Raw genomic sequence first — 15942 nt, 5'->3', positions numbered from 1 at the left:
CCTCGCCCTCCCAGCCCTGTCAGCAGGCCTGGGGACATGCCTCGCCTCACCAAGGGTATCCCTGACAGGGACCCAGACACCACGGACGACAATGGGGATTCATTGGAGGATGGGGAAATCCCTCCAGGCCTGGAACCATACCCGATCATGCTTTGATTTTTCCACAAAGATGAATTACTGGCCCTAGTCTCCCAGACCCTGAAAACTCTGGGAGTTCCGGGCATGGACACTATGTTGGAGCCAAAGAACAACCCCATGCTGGTGTCTCTACGGAAAACCTCATGCTATTTCCTGATGCTGGAAGACATCCAGGATTTGATTGACCTGGAATGGGACGCCTCGGAGGCAAGTTTTAAAGGAGGTTGGGCCTTGGATGCCTTGTACCCTCTGGACCCAGCAGTCAAGGAGCGCCTGCGATTCCCGAAAGTGGATGCCCTGGTCTGTGCCGTCTCGAAGCGAACTATCTCTGTAGAGGGAGGAGCAGCCTTAAAGGATGTTCACGATAGGCGGTTGGAATCATCCTTAAGCAAGTCTTTGACGCGACAGCAGTGACACTGTACATCGCTTCCTGTTCTGCCCTGGTGACTCGCTTGTGCCTGCTTCTCTCTCTTGAGAGGGAGATAGCTCTGGGGTGCATACCGGAGAGGCGATCGAACCCACCGCTGCCTTCCTGACGGATGCAAGCTCAGACCTAGTGCATACCTCAGCCAGAAGCCTCATTGGTAGGAGCCAGAAGACAGCTATGGTTGTGAAATTGGTCAGTGGATGCAACTTCTAAGGTGAACCTCACAAAGATTTATTTATTTAAAACATTTTTATACCGATATTCTGTATTCAAGCATAACCAATTTACAATTAAAATGTAAAAAATAAGACATCAGAATAAAAGACAATAAAATGTACAAAATAAGAAAAAAATCAACATAAGACTAAAATACATCAGAGTAAAACAAAGGAAATAAGACAAATTCAATCAAAAAATAAAGTACTATCAAGTTTTTACCATCATCAAACTTGCCTGATGTTAATTACTGTGCTACATCTCCAAAAGCCTGCTGAAAGATGGCCCTGTAAGGGATCTCTCCTATTCGGAAGCAAATTGGAGAAGCTAGCCAGTAAGTGGGGTGAATCGCCAGTACCCCGGATGCCGGGAGATAAGAAAGAGATCACAGTGCCCCTCACCCATAAGGGGTCAGGCCAGGGACTCCCAGCGCTTCTGGCCTTAATGAAACTAGTCATTTCAGTCATCTCAGCCCTCAGGAAGGTCTCAGTCCTTTCGGAACAGAGGAACAGGTTTGGGCTCAAGTTCAGCCCGAACTCCCCAATGAAGTTGGGCCGACCCATCCACAGGACTAGGAGATAGGGGGCTAACTATCCCTCTTCTATCGGTGGTGGGTCAAGATCACGTCAGACAAATGGGTACTGGACATCATACAAGACGTTTAGGCTCTGGAATTTCGCTGCACCCCTCAGGACAAGTTCATGATGTTACCTTGCCACTCCCAGTACAAGAAACTGGCAGTGGAATCTGCACTAATAAGGCTTCTCAGTCTGAGGGCTATAATTCCGGTACCTACACCCAAAGTAAATACGGGGCATTATTTCATCGTGCCCAAGAAAAAGGGTTCATTCTGACCCATCCTGGATCTCAAGAGCGTCAACCGTCATATTAGGAGCTACCACCCAAGAAAAAGATCTAGGCATCATAGTGGATAATACTTTAAAATCGTCGGCTCAGTGTGCTGCAGCAGTCAAAAAAGCAAACAATGTTAGGAATTATTAGGAAGGGAATGGTTAATAAAACAGAAAATGTCATAATGCCTCTATATCGCTCCATGGTGAGACTGCACCTTGAATTCTGTGTACAGTTCTGGTACCCGCATCTCAAAAAAGATATAGTTGCAATGGAGAAGGTACAGAGAAGGGCAACCAAAATGATAAAGGGGATGGAACAGCTTCCCTTTGAGGAAAGGCTGAAGAGGTTAGGGCTGTTCAGCTTGGAGAAGAGATGGCTGAAAGGGGGGGGGGCTGTGATAGAGGTCTTTAAGATCATGAGAGGTCTTGAATGAGTAGATGTGAATCGGTTATTTACACTTTTGAATAATAGAAAGACTAGGGGGCATTCCATGAAGTTAGCAAGTAGCACATTTAAGACTAATCGGAGAAAATTCTTTTTCACTCAACGCACAATATAGCTCTGGAATTTGTTGCCAGAGGATGTGGTTAGTGCAGTTAGTGTAGCTGGGTTCAAACAAGGTTTGGATAAGTTCTTGGAGGAGAAGTCCATTAACTGCTATTAATCAAGTTTACTTGGGGAATAGCCACTGCTATTAATTGCATCAGTAGTATGGGATCTTCTTGGTGTTTGGGTAATTGCTAGGTTCTTGTGGCCTGGTTTGGCCTCTGTTGGAAACAGGATGCTAGGTTTGATGGACCCTTGGTCTGACCCAGAATGGCAGTTTCTTATGTTCTTATCTTTGGATAATCCATTTCCGCATGGAAACTCTTCGCTCCGTCATACTGGCAATGCAACCGGGAGAGTTCTTAATCTCCCTGGACCTCTAGGAGGCCTACCTTCATATTCCAATTCATCAAGACCACCAGCGTTTTCTACGATTCGCAGTACTGGGCCAACATTACCAGTTCCGGGTATTGCTCTTCGGCCTGGCAATCACCCCCAGAACATTCTCCAAAATTATGGTGGTCGTGGTGGCGGCACTGAGGAAAGAAGGTATCCTGGTGCACCCTTACTTGGACGACTGACTGATCTGGGCAAAGTAGTTGGAAGAGAGCGTCCAGGTGACCAGTAGGGACAGGTCCCTCTTTTAGGAACTTGGTTGGGTTGTGAACATGGACAACAGCAGCTTCAAGCCATCCCAGTCCTTAGAGTTCCTGGGGGTCCGATTCGACACAGAGCAGGACAATGTCTTTCTCCCTCCCTCGAGGAGAAGAAAACTGATGGGCCGAGTGCGTCGGTTGCCAAAAACAATGCGCCCCAAGGTGTGGGACTATCTCTAGGTCCTCGTCCTCATGGCATCAACCCTGGAAATAGTACCGTGGGCGAGGGCATACATGCAGCCTCTCCAACACTCTCTATTGTCATGCTGGAACCCACTGTCTCAAGACTACTTGAATCACCTCCACCTACCGATGGAAGTATGCTCTCTGCTCTAGTGGTGGCTACAGGAAGTTCACATAAGCAAGGGCGTAAGCCTGTCCCCACCGAGCTGGATTGTCCTCATGACAGACGCGAGCCTCCGAGGGTGGGGAGCTCACTGTCAGGAACTGACACCCCAGGGACGTTGGACTGAGGAAGAGGTGAACTGGAACATAAACTGCCTTGAAGCACAAGCAGTCAGATTAGCATGCCTGCAGTTCTGCCACAGGCGCCGGGGCAAGCAATCTGCGTGATGTCGGACTACGCAGCAACAGTTGCCTACATCAACCGCCAGGGAGGAACCAAAAGTCACCAAGTTTCTCTAGAAATAGACCTCCTCATGGAATGGGCGGATTTAAACCTACAAGGGATCTCTACCTCCCACATCGCAGGAAAAGACAACATCAGAGCAGACTTTCTCAGCAGGCCCCCCCCCCCCCCCCCCCCCCCCCCCCCCCCCCCCGCACAGGGACCTTCTCCAGCAAGGGCTTTTCAACTTTTCCTTTTCTATGATTCTAAACAGACTAGACATAACTGTGGTCAAATGCAGATTGTTCCACTGTGTCACACATTGCTATGCTCTGGCTGGTCTTCAGATCAGATTCTATCAAGGCCCATTAAGTGAGAGCCATAGCCAGCTCAGTGGCTCACCTGAGAGCTATCTTAGTCGATAGCTGCAAAGCTGCAGCGTAGTCATCAGTTCACATCTTTTCATCCCCCCAGTACAGTCTGGAAAATCTCTCCAAAAGCAACAGCTTTGGGCAAGCAGTTTTTTGCAACCTGTTGACCCAGTATTCCACGCTCCACAGAGTTTGATTTTTCAGTAAATACTCCACCATGCAACCCTCCGTTTGGGACTCCCCACATGGCTAATTCAGTCCTGCTTGTCAACAGGGAAAGCAAGTTTGCTTATTGTAAACAGTGTTCTCCATAGAGAGTAGGATAAATTAGCCATGCTTTATACTTACCCACCTCCCTGGAGAATCGACTGCCTAGCTAAAGCTAAGCTCTACAATTGACTGAGGGGCTCACGATGCAGCATGTTTAAGAACACCTGCGCATGTGTAGTAATAAAACTTGAGAGAGAAGTCTGTTAGGTGCCATTGGATGATGTCACCCAGGCGTCATGGCTAATTCATCCTGCTGTCTACAGAGAACCCTGTTTTATAGTAAGCAAACTTTTCTTCACAACCTAAACATTTTTTTTACTTGGAAGATTTCTAAATTTAAGCTACAAATATGTATTTGTAGCTGATCCAGGCAAAATCATATATGTATATATAAATTTACTTTAAATTTTTTACTGAAGAACATTTTTTTAAACTCACTAAACCAAAACAAATCCAGTGTTAAAATATAGCTCTATTGGACTGTCCTTATAGCTCAAATGTGGCATTACATGCTGTGGCACAAGACACTGATTCAAGTTTATCTTATGGGGTGATATGATAGTTTCCATTTGACAGCAAAGACAGCCAGTTCATGAGCAGCCCCTGCTGACAGAAGAGTAGCAGTAAGGGTTTCAGTTGTGTTAGATCATATTTCAACTGAAAGATGAGCTATAGAATGAATTTTTGTTTCTTATAAATTAAATGTCTGTGTTCACTTTGATGTAACACTTGCTTATTTTGAAATTATAAGTTTGAGCAGGCTTCTAATATAAAAATTAGAGAGAAATTTAACCTCAATTTTTATTTGTATCACATTTTAGAATTTCAGCTAGACTAGACTGAGGTTCTTCCAGCAATCTGAAAGTTAATTTGGAGTTGATTAAATTTTAAGGGGGAAAATAGTAAAGAGATTAGAACCATTAGTGCCATTTAATTTACATTTATCAGGTAACATAGTAATGACAGCAGAAAAGATGACATGGTCCATCAAATCTGCACAGCAAGTTTCTAAGGTAATAACTGCTCTTCTGTGTAAGTTACTCCCAAGCATTTACAATCAAAACAAAGCAACTGTCAAACCCATAATAAAATTACAGCTAACAGAATTTATATGGGATGAGCAGATTTCTTGATCATGCAGACTATACAGCTTGAATGTGTTTTTTTTTTTTGGACTTGGCCATAGAAGCACTTCTGTGCTTTTTCAGTACTCTGGACCGTAAAAGTTTGGGCCTAGCATTGGCTATATTGTCTAAATTCATTTCCCCTCCTCGCCTTTTTTTTCTTCTTTAGTTAACGTCACTTAAAGGCTTACAAGGATTCTTACTTTTCTGTATAACTGGAATCAAAATTTCTCTGTTCTCTCTGCATTTTTCCTTTTAAGTCCCTAGATAAACTTTCATTAAATTGTTTAAAAAAAATATTTGCTATGCTTGGAGAATTAGCAACTCTTCCATATATATTTCCCTGTCTAATCTTTCACTCAGATAAAAGATCTCCTCTGTTTTTCGATTGAAAGCATTTAATTTTTTTATCCTGTCCCTCATTCATTTGCAGGTAGGTAATAGCACTACCTAGAAACTCATAGGATTGTGAAATGTAATCTAGATAAAATGCTTCAATTTACAAAGCCTGAATTCTTGTTTGTTCTGTTAACAATTGTTTAGGAAGGCTCTAAAAGTGATGGCAGAAAAAGGCCATATGATCCATCCAGTCTGCCCATCTGTCCAATTAATTTAGCATTATAATTCTCAACATTTCCTTAGAGATCCCTAGTATTTATCCTATGCTTTCTTGAATTTAGATATTGGTTTTGTCTCCACCTCTTACACCGGGAGGCTGTTCCACACATCCACCACCCTCTCTGTAAAGAAATATTTCGTAAGATCACACCCCCTTTCAACTTCCTCATGACCCCTTGTTCTAGATCCTCCTTTTCATTGAAAAAGGCTCACCTCCTGTGCATGGAAACCTTTGAGATATTTGAATCTCTCTTCATATCTCCCTTATCTCGCCTTTCCTCTAAGATATACATGTTTAGATCTTTGTCTCTCCCCATATGCTTTAGAACGAAGACCACTGACCATTTTAGTAGCCACCCTCTGGACTGAGTCCATCTTGTTTATATTCTTTTGAAGGTGTGATCTCCAGAATTGTAGACAGTATTTCAAGTGAGATCTCTCCAGGGACCTATACAGGAGGAACATTACTTCTTTTTTATTTATTTATTTATTTATTTATTTAATTTTATATACCGACAGCCGTTTGCACATCGTGCCGGTTTACAAGTAACTTACAACCATAAGATATATAGGCAGAAGCCTTTACAAGTAACAGTATGTAACATAAATGCAGTAACAGAGCAAGAAACTAATGCAGTAACAGAGCAAGAAACTAAATAACTTAGGGAGGGAGGGGTAGGGGTAGTCATGACAAAGGGGGGGGCGGGGGGAGGGTGAAAACAGACACAAGGGGATAACATATGTACAAGGGATTCAAGCAATAAATTGATATGTATAATGGTTTTATACAAAGTTGTATAGACATGAAAACAAAAGTCATTGGGGTGAGGTGATAAGTGTGACTTGTACTAAGTAACATGTTTTAAAAGCAGGAAGTTAAGTGAGAGGTTTGTAGTTCCTTAATTAGTTTGAGGGGGTAGGAGTGGGGTGTAGGTCCTGGTGTGGGGTGTTAGTGAGAGAAGATGGACGGGTAAGGTTATTGGAAGGTGAGGAAGCTGATTGGGGGTATGCTTGGCGGAAGAGCCAGGTTTTGAGTTTCTTTTTGAAAGTGGATGTGGAGGTTTCGGTACGAAGGTCAAGAGGCATAGCGTTCCAAAGGGAGGGGCCTGCGAGGGAAAGAGCTCTATTGGTGGTGGAGATGAGTCTTGTGGATTTTATGGAAGGAAGAATAAGAGTTCCACGGAGGGAGGAACGGGTGGGTCTTGTGGAGGTACGAGGGAGGAAAGGTGGGTTTATCCAATTGTAGTGTTCGTTAGTAATACTTTTGTGGATGGAAAGGTGGGTTTATCCAATTGTAGTGTTCATTAGTAATACTTTTGTGGATGAGGGTGAGGGTCTTGTAAATGATTCGTGAGTGTATGGGGAGCCAGTGAAGATCAATGAGGGTGGGAGTGATGTGGTCTTTCTTGTTGGCATTAGTGAGGATGCGTGCAGTGGCGTTTTGAAGGAGTTGTAGGGGTTTGATGTGGGTAGCAGGGAGTCCAAGTAGAAGAGCGTTACAGTAATCAATTTTTGAAAAAATTATAGATTGGAGTATAGTACGAAAATCGGAGAAGTAGAGAAGGGGTTTGAGTTTTTTGAGAGTTTGGAGTTTGAAATAGCAGCTGTTGAGGATAGATTTGATATATGGTTTGAAGGTTAGTTGATTATCAAGGATAACACCGAGGTTTCTTGTGTCAGAGGAAGTTGGGGGGGTGGGGAGTGGAGGGAATGGGTATGGATGCATGTTTAGAGGAGATGAGGAGGAGTTCAGTTTTTTGCGGATTGAGGGCTAGGTGCATGTCAGTGAGGAGCTGGTTTATGGAGGTGAGGATGGTGCTCCAGTTTTCTCTACTAACCATTCCTCTCCCTATGCAGCCAAGCATCTTTCTGGCTTTTACCATTGCTTTAGCCACCTGTAGCCACCTTAAGATCATCAGATACAATTACCCCCCAGTCAGTGAGGAGCTGGTTTATGGAGGTGAGGATGGTGCTCCAGTTTTCTCTACTAACCATTCCTCTCCCTATGCAGCCAAGCATCTTTCTGGCTTTTACCATTGCTTTAGCCACCTGTAGCCACCTTAAGATCATCAGATACAATTACCCCCCAGATCTCGCCCTTCCTTTGTGCTTAGAAGAATTTCACCTCCAATACTGTACCTTTCCCTTGGGTTTTTGCTTCCTAAATGCATTACTCTGCATTTGTTTTAGCATTAAATCTTAGCTCTTGGACCTTAGACCATTCCTGGAGATTTGCTAGATCCCTTTTCATGTTTTCCACTCCTTCCAGGCTGTCCACCCTGTTACAGATTTTGGTATAATTGGCAAAAAGACAAACCTTTTCTCCACAACCCTTCCATTATGTCGCTTACAAAAATATTAAAAAGAACCGGTCCAAGGACCGATCCCTGAGGCATGCCACTAGTAACAACCCCCTTCTCAGATAAAACTCCGTTTGCCATTACCCTTTATTGCCTCCCATTCAGCCAGTTAGTTTCTAACCCAGTCAGTCACTCTTGGATCCATACCATGGGCGCACAATTTATTTATAAGTTTTCTGTGCAGAACCTTGTCAAAGGCCTTACCGAAATCAAAGTACTCTGTCTAGCACTCTTCTCTTGATCTAACTATCTGGTCACCCAGTCAAAGAAATTGATTTGCTAACACGATTTACCTCTGATAAAACCATTCTGCCTCGCATCTTGCAATCCATTGGATTCCAGAAATTGCTCTATCATCTGTTTTAGCAGCAATGCAATTAGTTTGCTCAGCACAGAGGTCAGACTAACTGGTCTGTAGTTCTCAGCCTCCTCCTTACTTCCACTTTTATGAATAGGAACCACATCTGCCCTTTTCCAGTCCTTCTGAACTGCATCAGTCTGTAAAGAAGCATTGAACAGGTCATCCAGTGGAGCTGCCAGGATTTCTCTAAGTTCCCTTAGTAGCCTCGGATGTTTCCCATCCAGCCCCATCGCCTTATCTACTTTATCTCCTCACGAACACACTGTTCTGAAAATCAATTGAGGTTTACCTCATTTCAAATCTTTTGTGTTTTGTTTTATTTATACCTGTTCCAGGCCCTTCCATAGTGAACACCGAATAGAAATATTGTTAAGTAGTTTTGATTTTTTTCTCATCAGCCTCTCCATATTTCTCCCCTTCACCTTTGAGTCTCACAATGCCACTTTTACACTTCCTTCTGTTCCTAACATCTAAAAAAAGTCTTATCTTCCCTTTTTACCATATTTGTTATATTTTCTTCTATTTTAATTTTTGCATTCCTGACTAATTTCCTAGCTTCTTTGAATTTTTCCAGATATTGTCGCCTGTCTTCCTCTTTCTGCAGTCTCTGGGGCCCACGAGACCATCTCAGGGGGATCTTTTAGAAGGGATGCAAGGAAAGTTAGCTAGGAAGAAAATGAATGTGTTGCTGTCATAGACCAGAGAGTGAGAGTGCTGCAGACCAGAAGGAAGAGGGACAGAGGGATTGTTTGCACCCATTAGAAGCTTCTTAATGTACTAAGGTGGGGAAGAGAGGGATTGATTGCAGCTCTCAAATCATAAACCCCATTCCTGCTGTTTGTGAGGAAGTGAAGGGCCTATTGTGGCTGTCAGAACTGTTGCAGCCTCTGCCACACACGGAAGAGAGAGAAAAACCCAGTTATCAAAGCGGTGAGAAACATTTCCCATCACTTCTACGTGCTCTGCCATTGGTCTGACAAAAAGAGAGAGGAGAGGAGAGATGCATCAGACAAATGAGTAGAAGGGCTCAAAGGAGGAAATGGGATGGAGTTTGACAGTATGAGGGGAATGACAGATGGGAGAAGGCATGAGACAGGAATGGAGCATAAAGAGAGAGACATGATTGACCTGGTTAAGGAAAGTGAAAGTAGATGGTAGCCTATCAGGGGAGAGGAGAGGACCCCCAAGGAATCATGCTAAACAGGGATCAAGGAGGAGGGAGGACGAGACAACAGCCAGGTGTGGACATGACAATAAAAACAAGATATTTAGGGGGAGACACAGACAAACATGGCGATCTCAGCTTTCTAATTGAAAATTGTGTTTTAAAATCTAAATTGTTTTTTAAAATCTAAATTACTTTGTGATTATAATTTTCTGAATGTGTTTATAAGAAACAAAAGTATTAAAAGTATGAAAGAAAACATAGGTAAAGGGTATCAGTTTCAGAATTTGTGGCTGATCACCTGTTTACCGATGTAAAAAAGCCCTTTTGAAAATTATTTCCTGCCATTGAGGGTAAAAGTAGCTACACTGTGAACAGCAGCAGACTTTTTTTTTACCTGTAGGTTAAAAAAAAAAAAAAAAAAAAAAAGAGTAGGGCTTGGTTGGGGGAAGAAAAGTATGTGTAAGGATTTCATTTTGAAATCCTCATGCATATTTACATGTATATTTTTCATCTATTTGAAGCAGGTGCAAAGTACAAGGAACAAACCTGCCGGTCCTAGGTTTCAAAATGAAACTCTGCGGGCAGTTTCCCTTTGAAAATTAGATTGCAGGCTATCCTGTACCTTTGCTGATTTTCTGCCAAGTTGCCAACCTGGAACTTTCTTGAATGTGATTTCTTTTCTTTATTGTAGTTGGATTGAAAGGTGGAATGACCAATTGTGAGGACAGTTTTTAAATAGCCTTGGAAATTATCCTCCCTACGTATTCAGCTTAGATCAGTTTTATACATTATGAATGATTCTGGAGTGCATATCATTATTTCTTTTATGGCATGCAAAAATTAGAAGCGGTTGGGGGTACCTGAACTTTTTGAAACTGAAAAAGGGGTCTGTGTTCCTTGAAAGGTTAAGAACCCCTGCTCTAAAACAGATGTTAACCTCCAGTTTTCAAAGACCACAAACAGGCTTGGTGTTCAATATAATCTAGATATGTAAGTTAACCATAAACTAGTGATACTCTATGCAAGTAAATACAATGAATGCTCATGAATATCTGAAAGCCAGTTGTCTTATTGGCCTTCAAAGTACTAAAGTTTGACACCCCTGCTATAACCAAGGGCTGCATTATAGAAGTATCTCAACCACAAAATTTGTAATGTCTCCTTATAATTTAATTTGACTAGAAGCATGACCTCTTCATCGCCAGAGAGCCTAGCAACTGCCTGGAAAATGTCCACTTAACATGGACAAATGGCTATAGATGCTGCTTTTGGCCATACCATCACAGAATGGTGGTTGCAGATACTTAATCTATCCTGTTTCATTCCCTGTGCTTTCTAGCTTTAAAGAACCCAATATCTATGTTAAGTGTTCCTCCAGTATTAGATTATTTTCTGTGCCTTGATGCCTCCAATATAGAAACCCACCTAGACTGAGTCGTATTACTTTTCCTAGTAAATACTAAGGGGCGGATTTTAAAACCCCTGTGCACTGGCGCACCTATTTTGCATAGGCCGCCGGCGTGCGCAGAGCCCTGGGACGCGCGTAAGTCCCAGGGCTTCCTGTCGGGGGCATGGCGGGATGATGCAGCATTTAGGGGGCGTGGTGTTTCGGGGGCGGCGACGTGGGCGTGGTTTAGGCCCGGGGCGTTCCGGGGCGTGGCTGCGGCCTCCGGAACAGCCCCCGGGACCGGACCACGGAGCGGGGCAGCAGGCCGACGCGCGCAAAGTTAAGGGGGGGTTTTAGATAGGGCCGGGGGGGGGGGGGTTTAGGTAGGGGAAGGGATGGGAAGGTGGGGGGAGGGCGAAGGAAAGTTCCCTCCGAGGCCGCTCCGAAATCGGAGCGGCCTCAGAGGGAACAGGCAGCGCGCGCTGGGCTCGGCGCGGGCAGGTTGCACAAATGTGCACCCCCTTGCGCGTGCCAACCCCGGATTTTATAAGATACGCGCGTATCTTATAAAATCCAGCGTACTTTTGTTCGCGCAAGTATTTAAAATCTGCCCCTAAGTACAATATCCATGTTGAGAGGGCAACTTTGTAAGTGCTTAATAGAAGAGAGACATCATAGACTATCTGGAGCATTTTCAAATTTAACTGAAATGTTTGCCTTCTGAGTGAGTGAAAAGGAGAAACAGTATCTGCAGTGGTGGTCTCTAGTCACAAGAAAGGATTACCAGGGCCTTACAACATGATGATTCTACTGTAGAGTTTGAGGTTTGTACTATAATTGCATTAGGATTTTCATGTGTTCATTTATTCATATACTCAACATGTTCAGAATGTACCCAAGCAAGTCCCAAAATGTATTTGTTCCAGAATAAGTTGTATTAGGTACATTTTAGCAGTTTTTCTTGCAGTATTTTAGATTAGCATAGGATTATGTGTATCTTTCATTAAAATGTAAGTATTAACAATCCCCCCAAATCTGAGCATCTTTTCAGGAACTCAAGTTGTGTAACAAAAGCAATCTTCCTCTGTAACTGAGTTGTCAGCCGGAATAATTGTTGCCAGAGAAGGTAGTTAGTGCAGTTAGTGTAGCTGGGTTCAAAAAAGGTTTGGATAAGTTCTTGGAGGAGAAGTCCATTAATGGCTATTAATCAATTATACTTAGGGAATAGCCACTGCTATTAATTTCATCAGTAGCATGGGTTCTTAGTGTTTGGGTAATTGCCAGGTTCTTGTGGCCTGGTTTTTGGTCTCTGTTGGAAACAGGATGCTGGGCTTGATGGACCCTTGGTCTGTCCCAGCATGGCAATTTCTTATGTTCTTATGTTCCTTGTGTATTATATTCTGATTTATATGCGAAATAAGATTAGATCACTTGCTTTTTTCATACTAGATTTCTTTTTGGTTGAGTATGATACCACATGGGTGACTATTGCTGAAAACAGGACAGATATTGTCTTACCTACAAGGATAGTATAATTCCCTATTGCCTGTAGAAATAGCACAGTAGACATTTGGCATGGTATTGACTTTTTTTAATCACAAAAGCCATTATCAAGAAAATATTAAATAAAGCAAATGATGCTTTTAAATGTTTAGAAAATGGGGATGTTGCCCTATTTACCCCCCAAAAGGTGGTACCCAGTGCCCATAAACCGTAGCTGTAATGGCATGATGCCTAAACAAGAGACTCGCTGAAATAGTGTAAGATGGTGATAATGTTCACCATGTTTTAAGGATTAGAAATAAAAGATATGCAAAGAAATGACCAAGGCAAATCAATGTTTTGGGTAATATATAGTTTTGCCTCTGTTACATGTAAAATAGTAAGACACCCTCGTCCTTCTATTTCTCCACACCAACATGTAAACCGATGTGATGTACCCCAATGAATGTCTGTATACAAAAGCAAATAAATAAGATAACACCTAGACACTACAGTATATGTAACATTGGAAGTAATAGTTTACTTTTTTGCATTAGAAGAATATTACAGCCCCCTCCTTGCTTATTGTCTGATTACCAGATATGGATTGCCTTTTAAAGCTTTATTTTTCCCTTTGAAACAGGTGTTTGGTGTTGGAATCCCTAACCCCTATCGATTGCGTCCCTTTATTGGGGCAAGAGTTCCTGTAAATAGCAGTTTTTCCCCTTTAATTAATATCCACAACCCTCACAGTGAACCTTTACAGGTGAGTAATTTAAAAAAAAAATGCAATTTAAAACAAATTATCTACTGGATCTAGAAACGCATATATTATGATTCATCATATTTTGTTTTAGCATATAAAAAATATGAAAAAAAGCTGTCACTTTTATTCCTGAATTGTTTTGAGGTTGAACCAAGCCTATTGATTTCATAATCCAGCTCACAGTGCAATATAGAATATGGACAAAAATTACTACAAAGTGCGGTTTGACCATTACATTTATTCGCTTTCAAGTAAAGTAGTTCAAATAGTCTACCTCAAGAGAATGGTGGGTCTCCTCTGAGTAGTCATGTTGAGCTTATCAATCTACTCATACTCATGATTGCTTCTGATTTTTAAGTGAAGACATAGTACAGTTTTAATATGAATTAACACTAACATACACATTTTATCTTGCTATTTTAAGTTACATATGGCAGCTTAGACTGTGGTTGTGACAACCCTGGCACTTCTTTCTTGAATCACCTTCCAGTTTCTTCTCTCTTTTTGTTCTGAGACAGCACAAGAAGAAAAGATGTTCAATACTTGAAGCTGGGGTCTACTGCAGTTACAGCTGATTAGGCTTCATAATGCTTTTTTTTTTTTTTTTCAAAACCCATTGTAAACTGAAATTTTATTACTGGGCAGCACCCAATTACTCAGTAATAACATATCAACCACAGTGGTCCTGTGAAGGGAGTGTTCTATATTTGGGACTGTTAGTATGGTTTCTGATTTTGTTGCATTATACATTTTCTAACCTGATTCCTGTTCTAGCAAAAATAAAATGAAAAAATGAAAAACTCTGTAGAAGAGAGTTTGTTCACAGTGAGAGGATGATTTTCAAACAGCTCGCATGGTAATAAAATCTGCATGTACATTGTACACACAGACATGACCAAGTATTTTTATTGCAAACTTGTATGTAAATTCACTTTGAAAATACTCAGATAATTGGCTAAGTGTGTGCATATATTCACATGAGTAAAATTACACTGAAGGTATTAACTTATGTGCTACTTTTTCAAATCAAGAAGTATGTGCATAAGTGCCTTCTGAGCCCCTGTGCCCCCCCCCCCCCCCCCCGGCCGGGAACTCTTCTTCTTGGTTTGCATAATGTACTCATGTTGGTCACATGTGCATTTTTTTTGTCAAAAGTATCATACCAAGAAAATACAGCTTACTTTTCCACCCCAACATCTTTTGTTTGCAGGTAGTAGAAATGTATTCAAGTGGAGGTGATTTACACCTAGAGCTTCCAACAGGCCAACAAGGTGGCACAAAAAAACTATGGGTGAGTATGAGCATTCTGCATTGGCTTCTTTTCCCTCGGTTTATGCTACTGCCTGTTCAGATCAAATTCTGCTCAGTCTGAGATTTTTATATGTATGACAAGTCTTTATATAGAGTATGTTAGTCATAATGAATTATCATGTTCAAACAATAAAAATGTTATGGATTTCTAATTGCAGATGTTTTGATGTTGTGGATTCCATCTCCCTCTCCATTTGTATGCCAGATTTTTGTCATCCAGCAGCCACATTATGCATTTTGCTAGTAGTCTTTACTTTAACTTAATGAAAATCATTATATAAACCAGTGCTTTATACTAGTGCACAATTTTTAAAGTACATTAGAATGCTCAGATTTGTAGTACTGAGCATATTTAGTTCATGCTAAATTCCAAAATTCACCATGTACCTCTTATCCATCTTTCACTATGCATGGGTTAGGGTCTCAAGTCCTGACTCTCTATTTGCTTGTCTTCGTCTTGCACCCTTACTGACTCAATGGAATAGACACTTAACAATTGCACTTACGGCCATACAGTTACGCACTGGCTTTAAACATATAAAATCTCTAATAGCTATTGCAGGATCATGGGAAATGCAATTTAAATGCTTCATATTATTTACTTTGTATTGATGACTTTTCTGAGTAAACAGTTTGAACATTAACAGGAGGAACAGGATGTACTGAGATAAGAGAGAAATTAAAACTTGGTTGATGTCGTCAGTCTTAATACTTGGGATGGCTTAAATATTCTGTAAATATAGCTGTTGTGGCATTGTTTTTGTTATACTCTTTTCTTATGTTGTACATTGCTTTGAGAGTTGTTTTTTTTTTTTTGTTTTTTTTTTATTATCATCAGGAAAGCTATTAAGTGATTTTAAAATAAGCTAGAGAGACTGGTCCATTTGCTGCCATCAGATGATATTGCCTATGTGGCTAATTCATCCTACTTTCTACGGAGAACCCTGTTTACAATAAGCAAACTTGCTTTTTTGTGAATAAAACAGTTTTACCTGTGGAAATGTCTTTAAGAATTATCTTTTCTAGATTTGTTTGTGCTTAAGAATAAATGGGATTTTATTTTTGCATCCCTGTGATCTATAGTGGAACCTCGTGTATGGTATTTAGAGGCAGTGGCATGTCAGTCAGTTGAGCTATTAGGGTGAATGCTCCCATTTCTTTATAGAGCCCAAATGATTAATTCTACAGTCTTCTTTCTGATATGCAGTACAGCCAAAGGAATTTGAAATTCTCTATACTGCATATCAGAATGTATAGCACTTGAGTTCTAAATTTTCTGATGGTTGATAATAAACGTAGCATGCCAGGTTAATATGTG

The 15942-nt window shown here is 41.4% G+C and overlaps 1 protein-coding gene across 1 annotated transcript in view; it reads left to right on the top strand.

The window, feature by feature from the left end:
* The window catches only part of TMEM131 (transmembrane protein 131), a 334866-nt gene that overhangs the window by 15511 nt on the left and 303413 nt on the right, over positions 1-15942 (top strand). The window contains exons 4-5 of the mRNA XM_029603311.1: positions 13191-13313; positions 14524-14604. Of these exons, the coding sequence (XP_029459171.1) occupies positions 13191-13313; positions 14524-14604 (204 nt within the window). The remainder of the gene's footprint in view (positions 1-13190; positions 13314-14523; positions 14605-15942) is intronic.

Source organism: Rhinatrema bivittatum, chromosome 5, assembly GCF_901001135.1.
Source record: "Rhinatrema bivittatum chromosome 5, aRhiBiv1.1, whole genome shotgun sequence".
Classification (NCBI taxonomy): domain Eukaryota; kingdom Metazoa; phylum Chordata; class Amphibia; order Gymnophiona; family Rhinatrematidae; genus Rhinatrema; species Rhinatrema bivittatum.
This window is presented reverse-complemented; position numbering and strand designations above follow the sequence as displayed.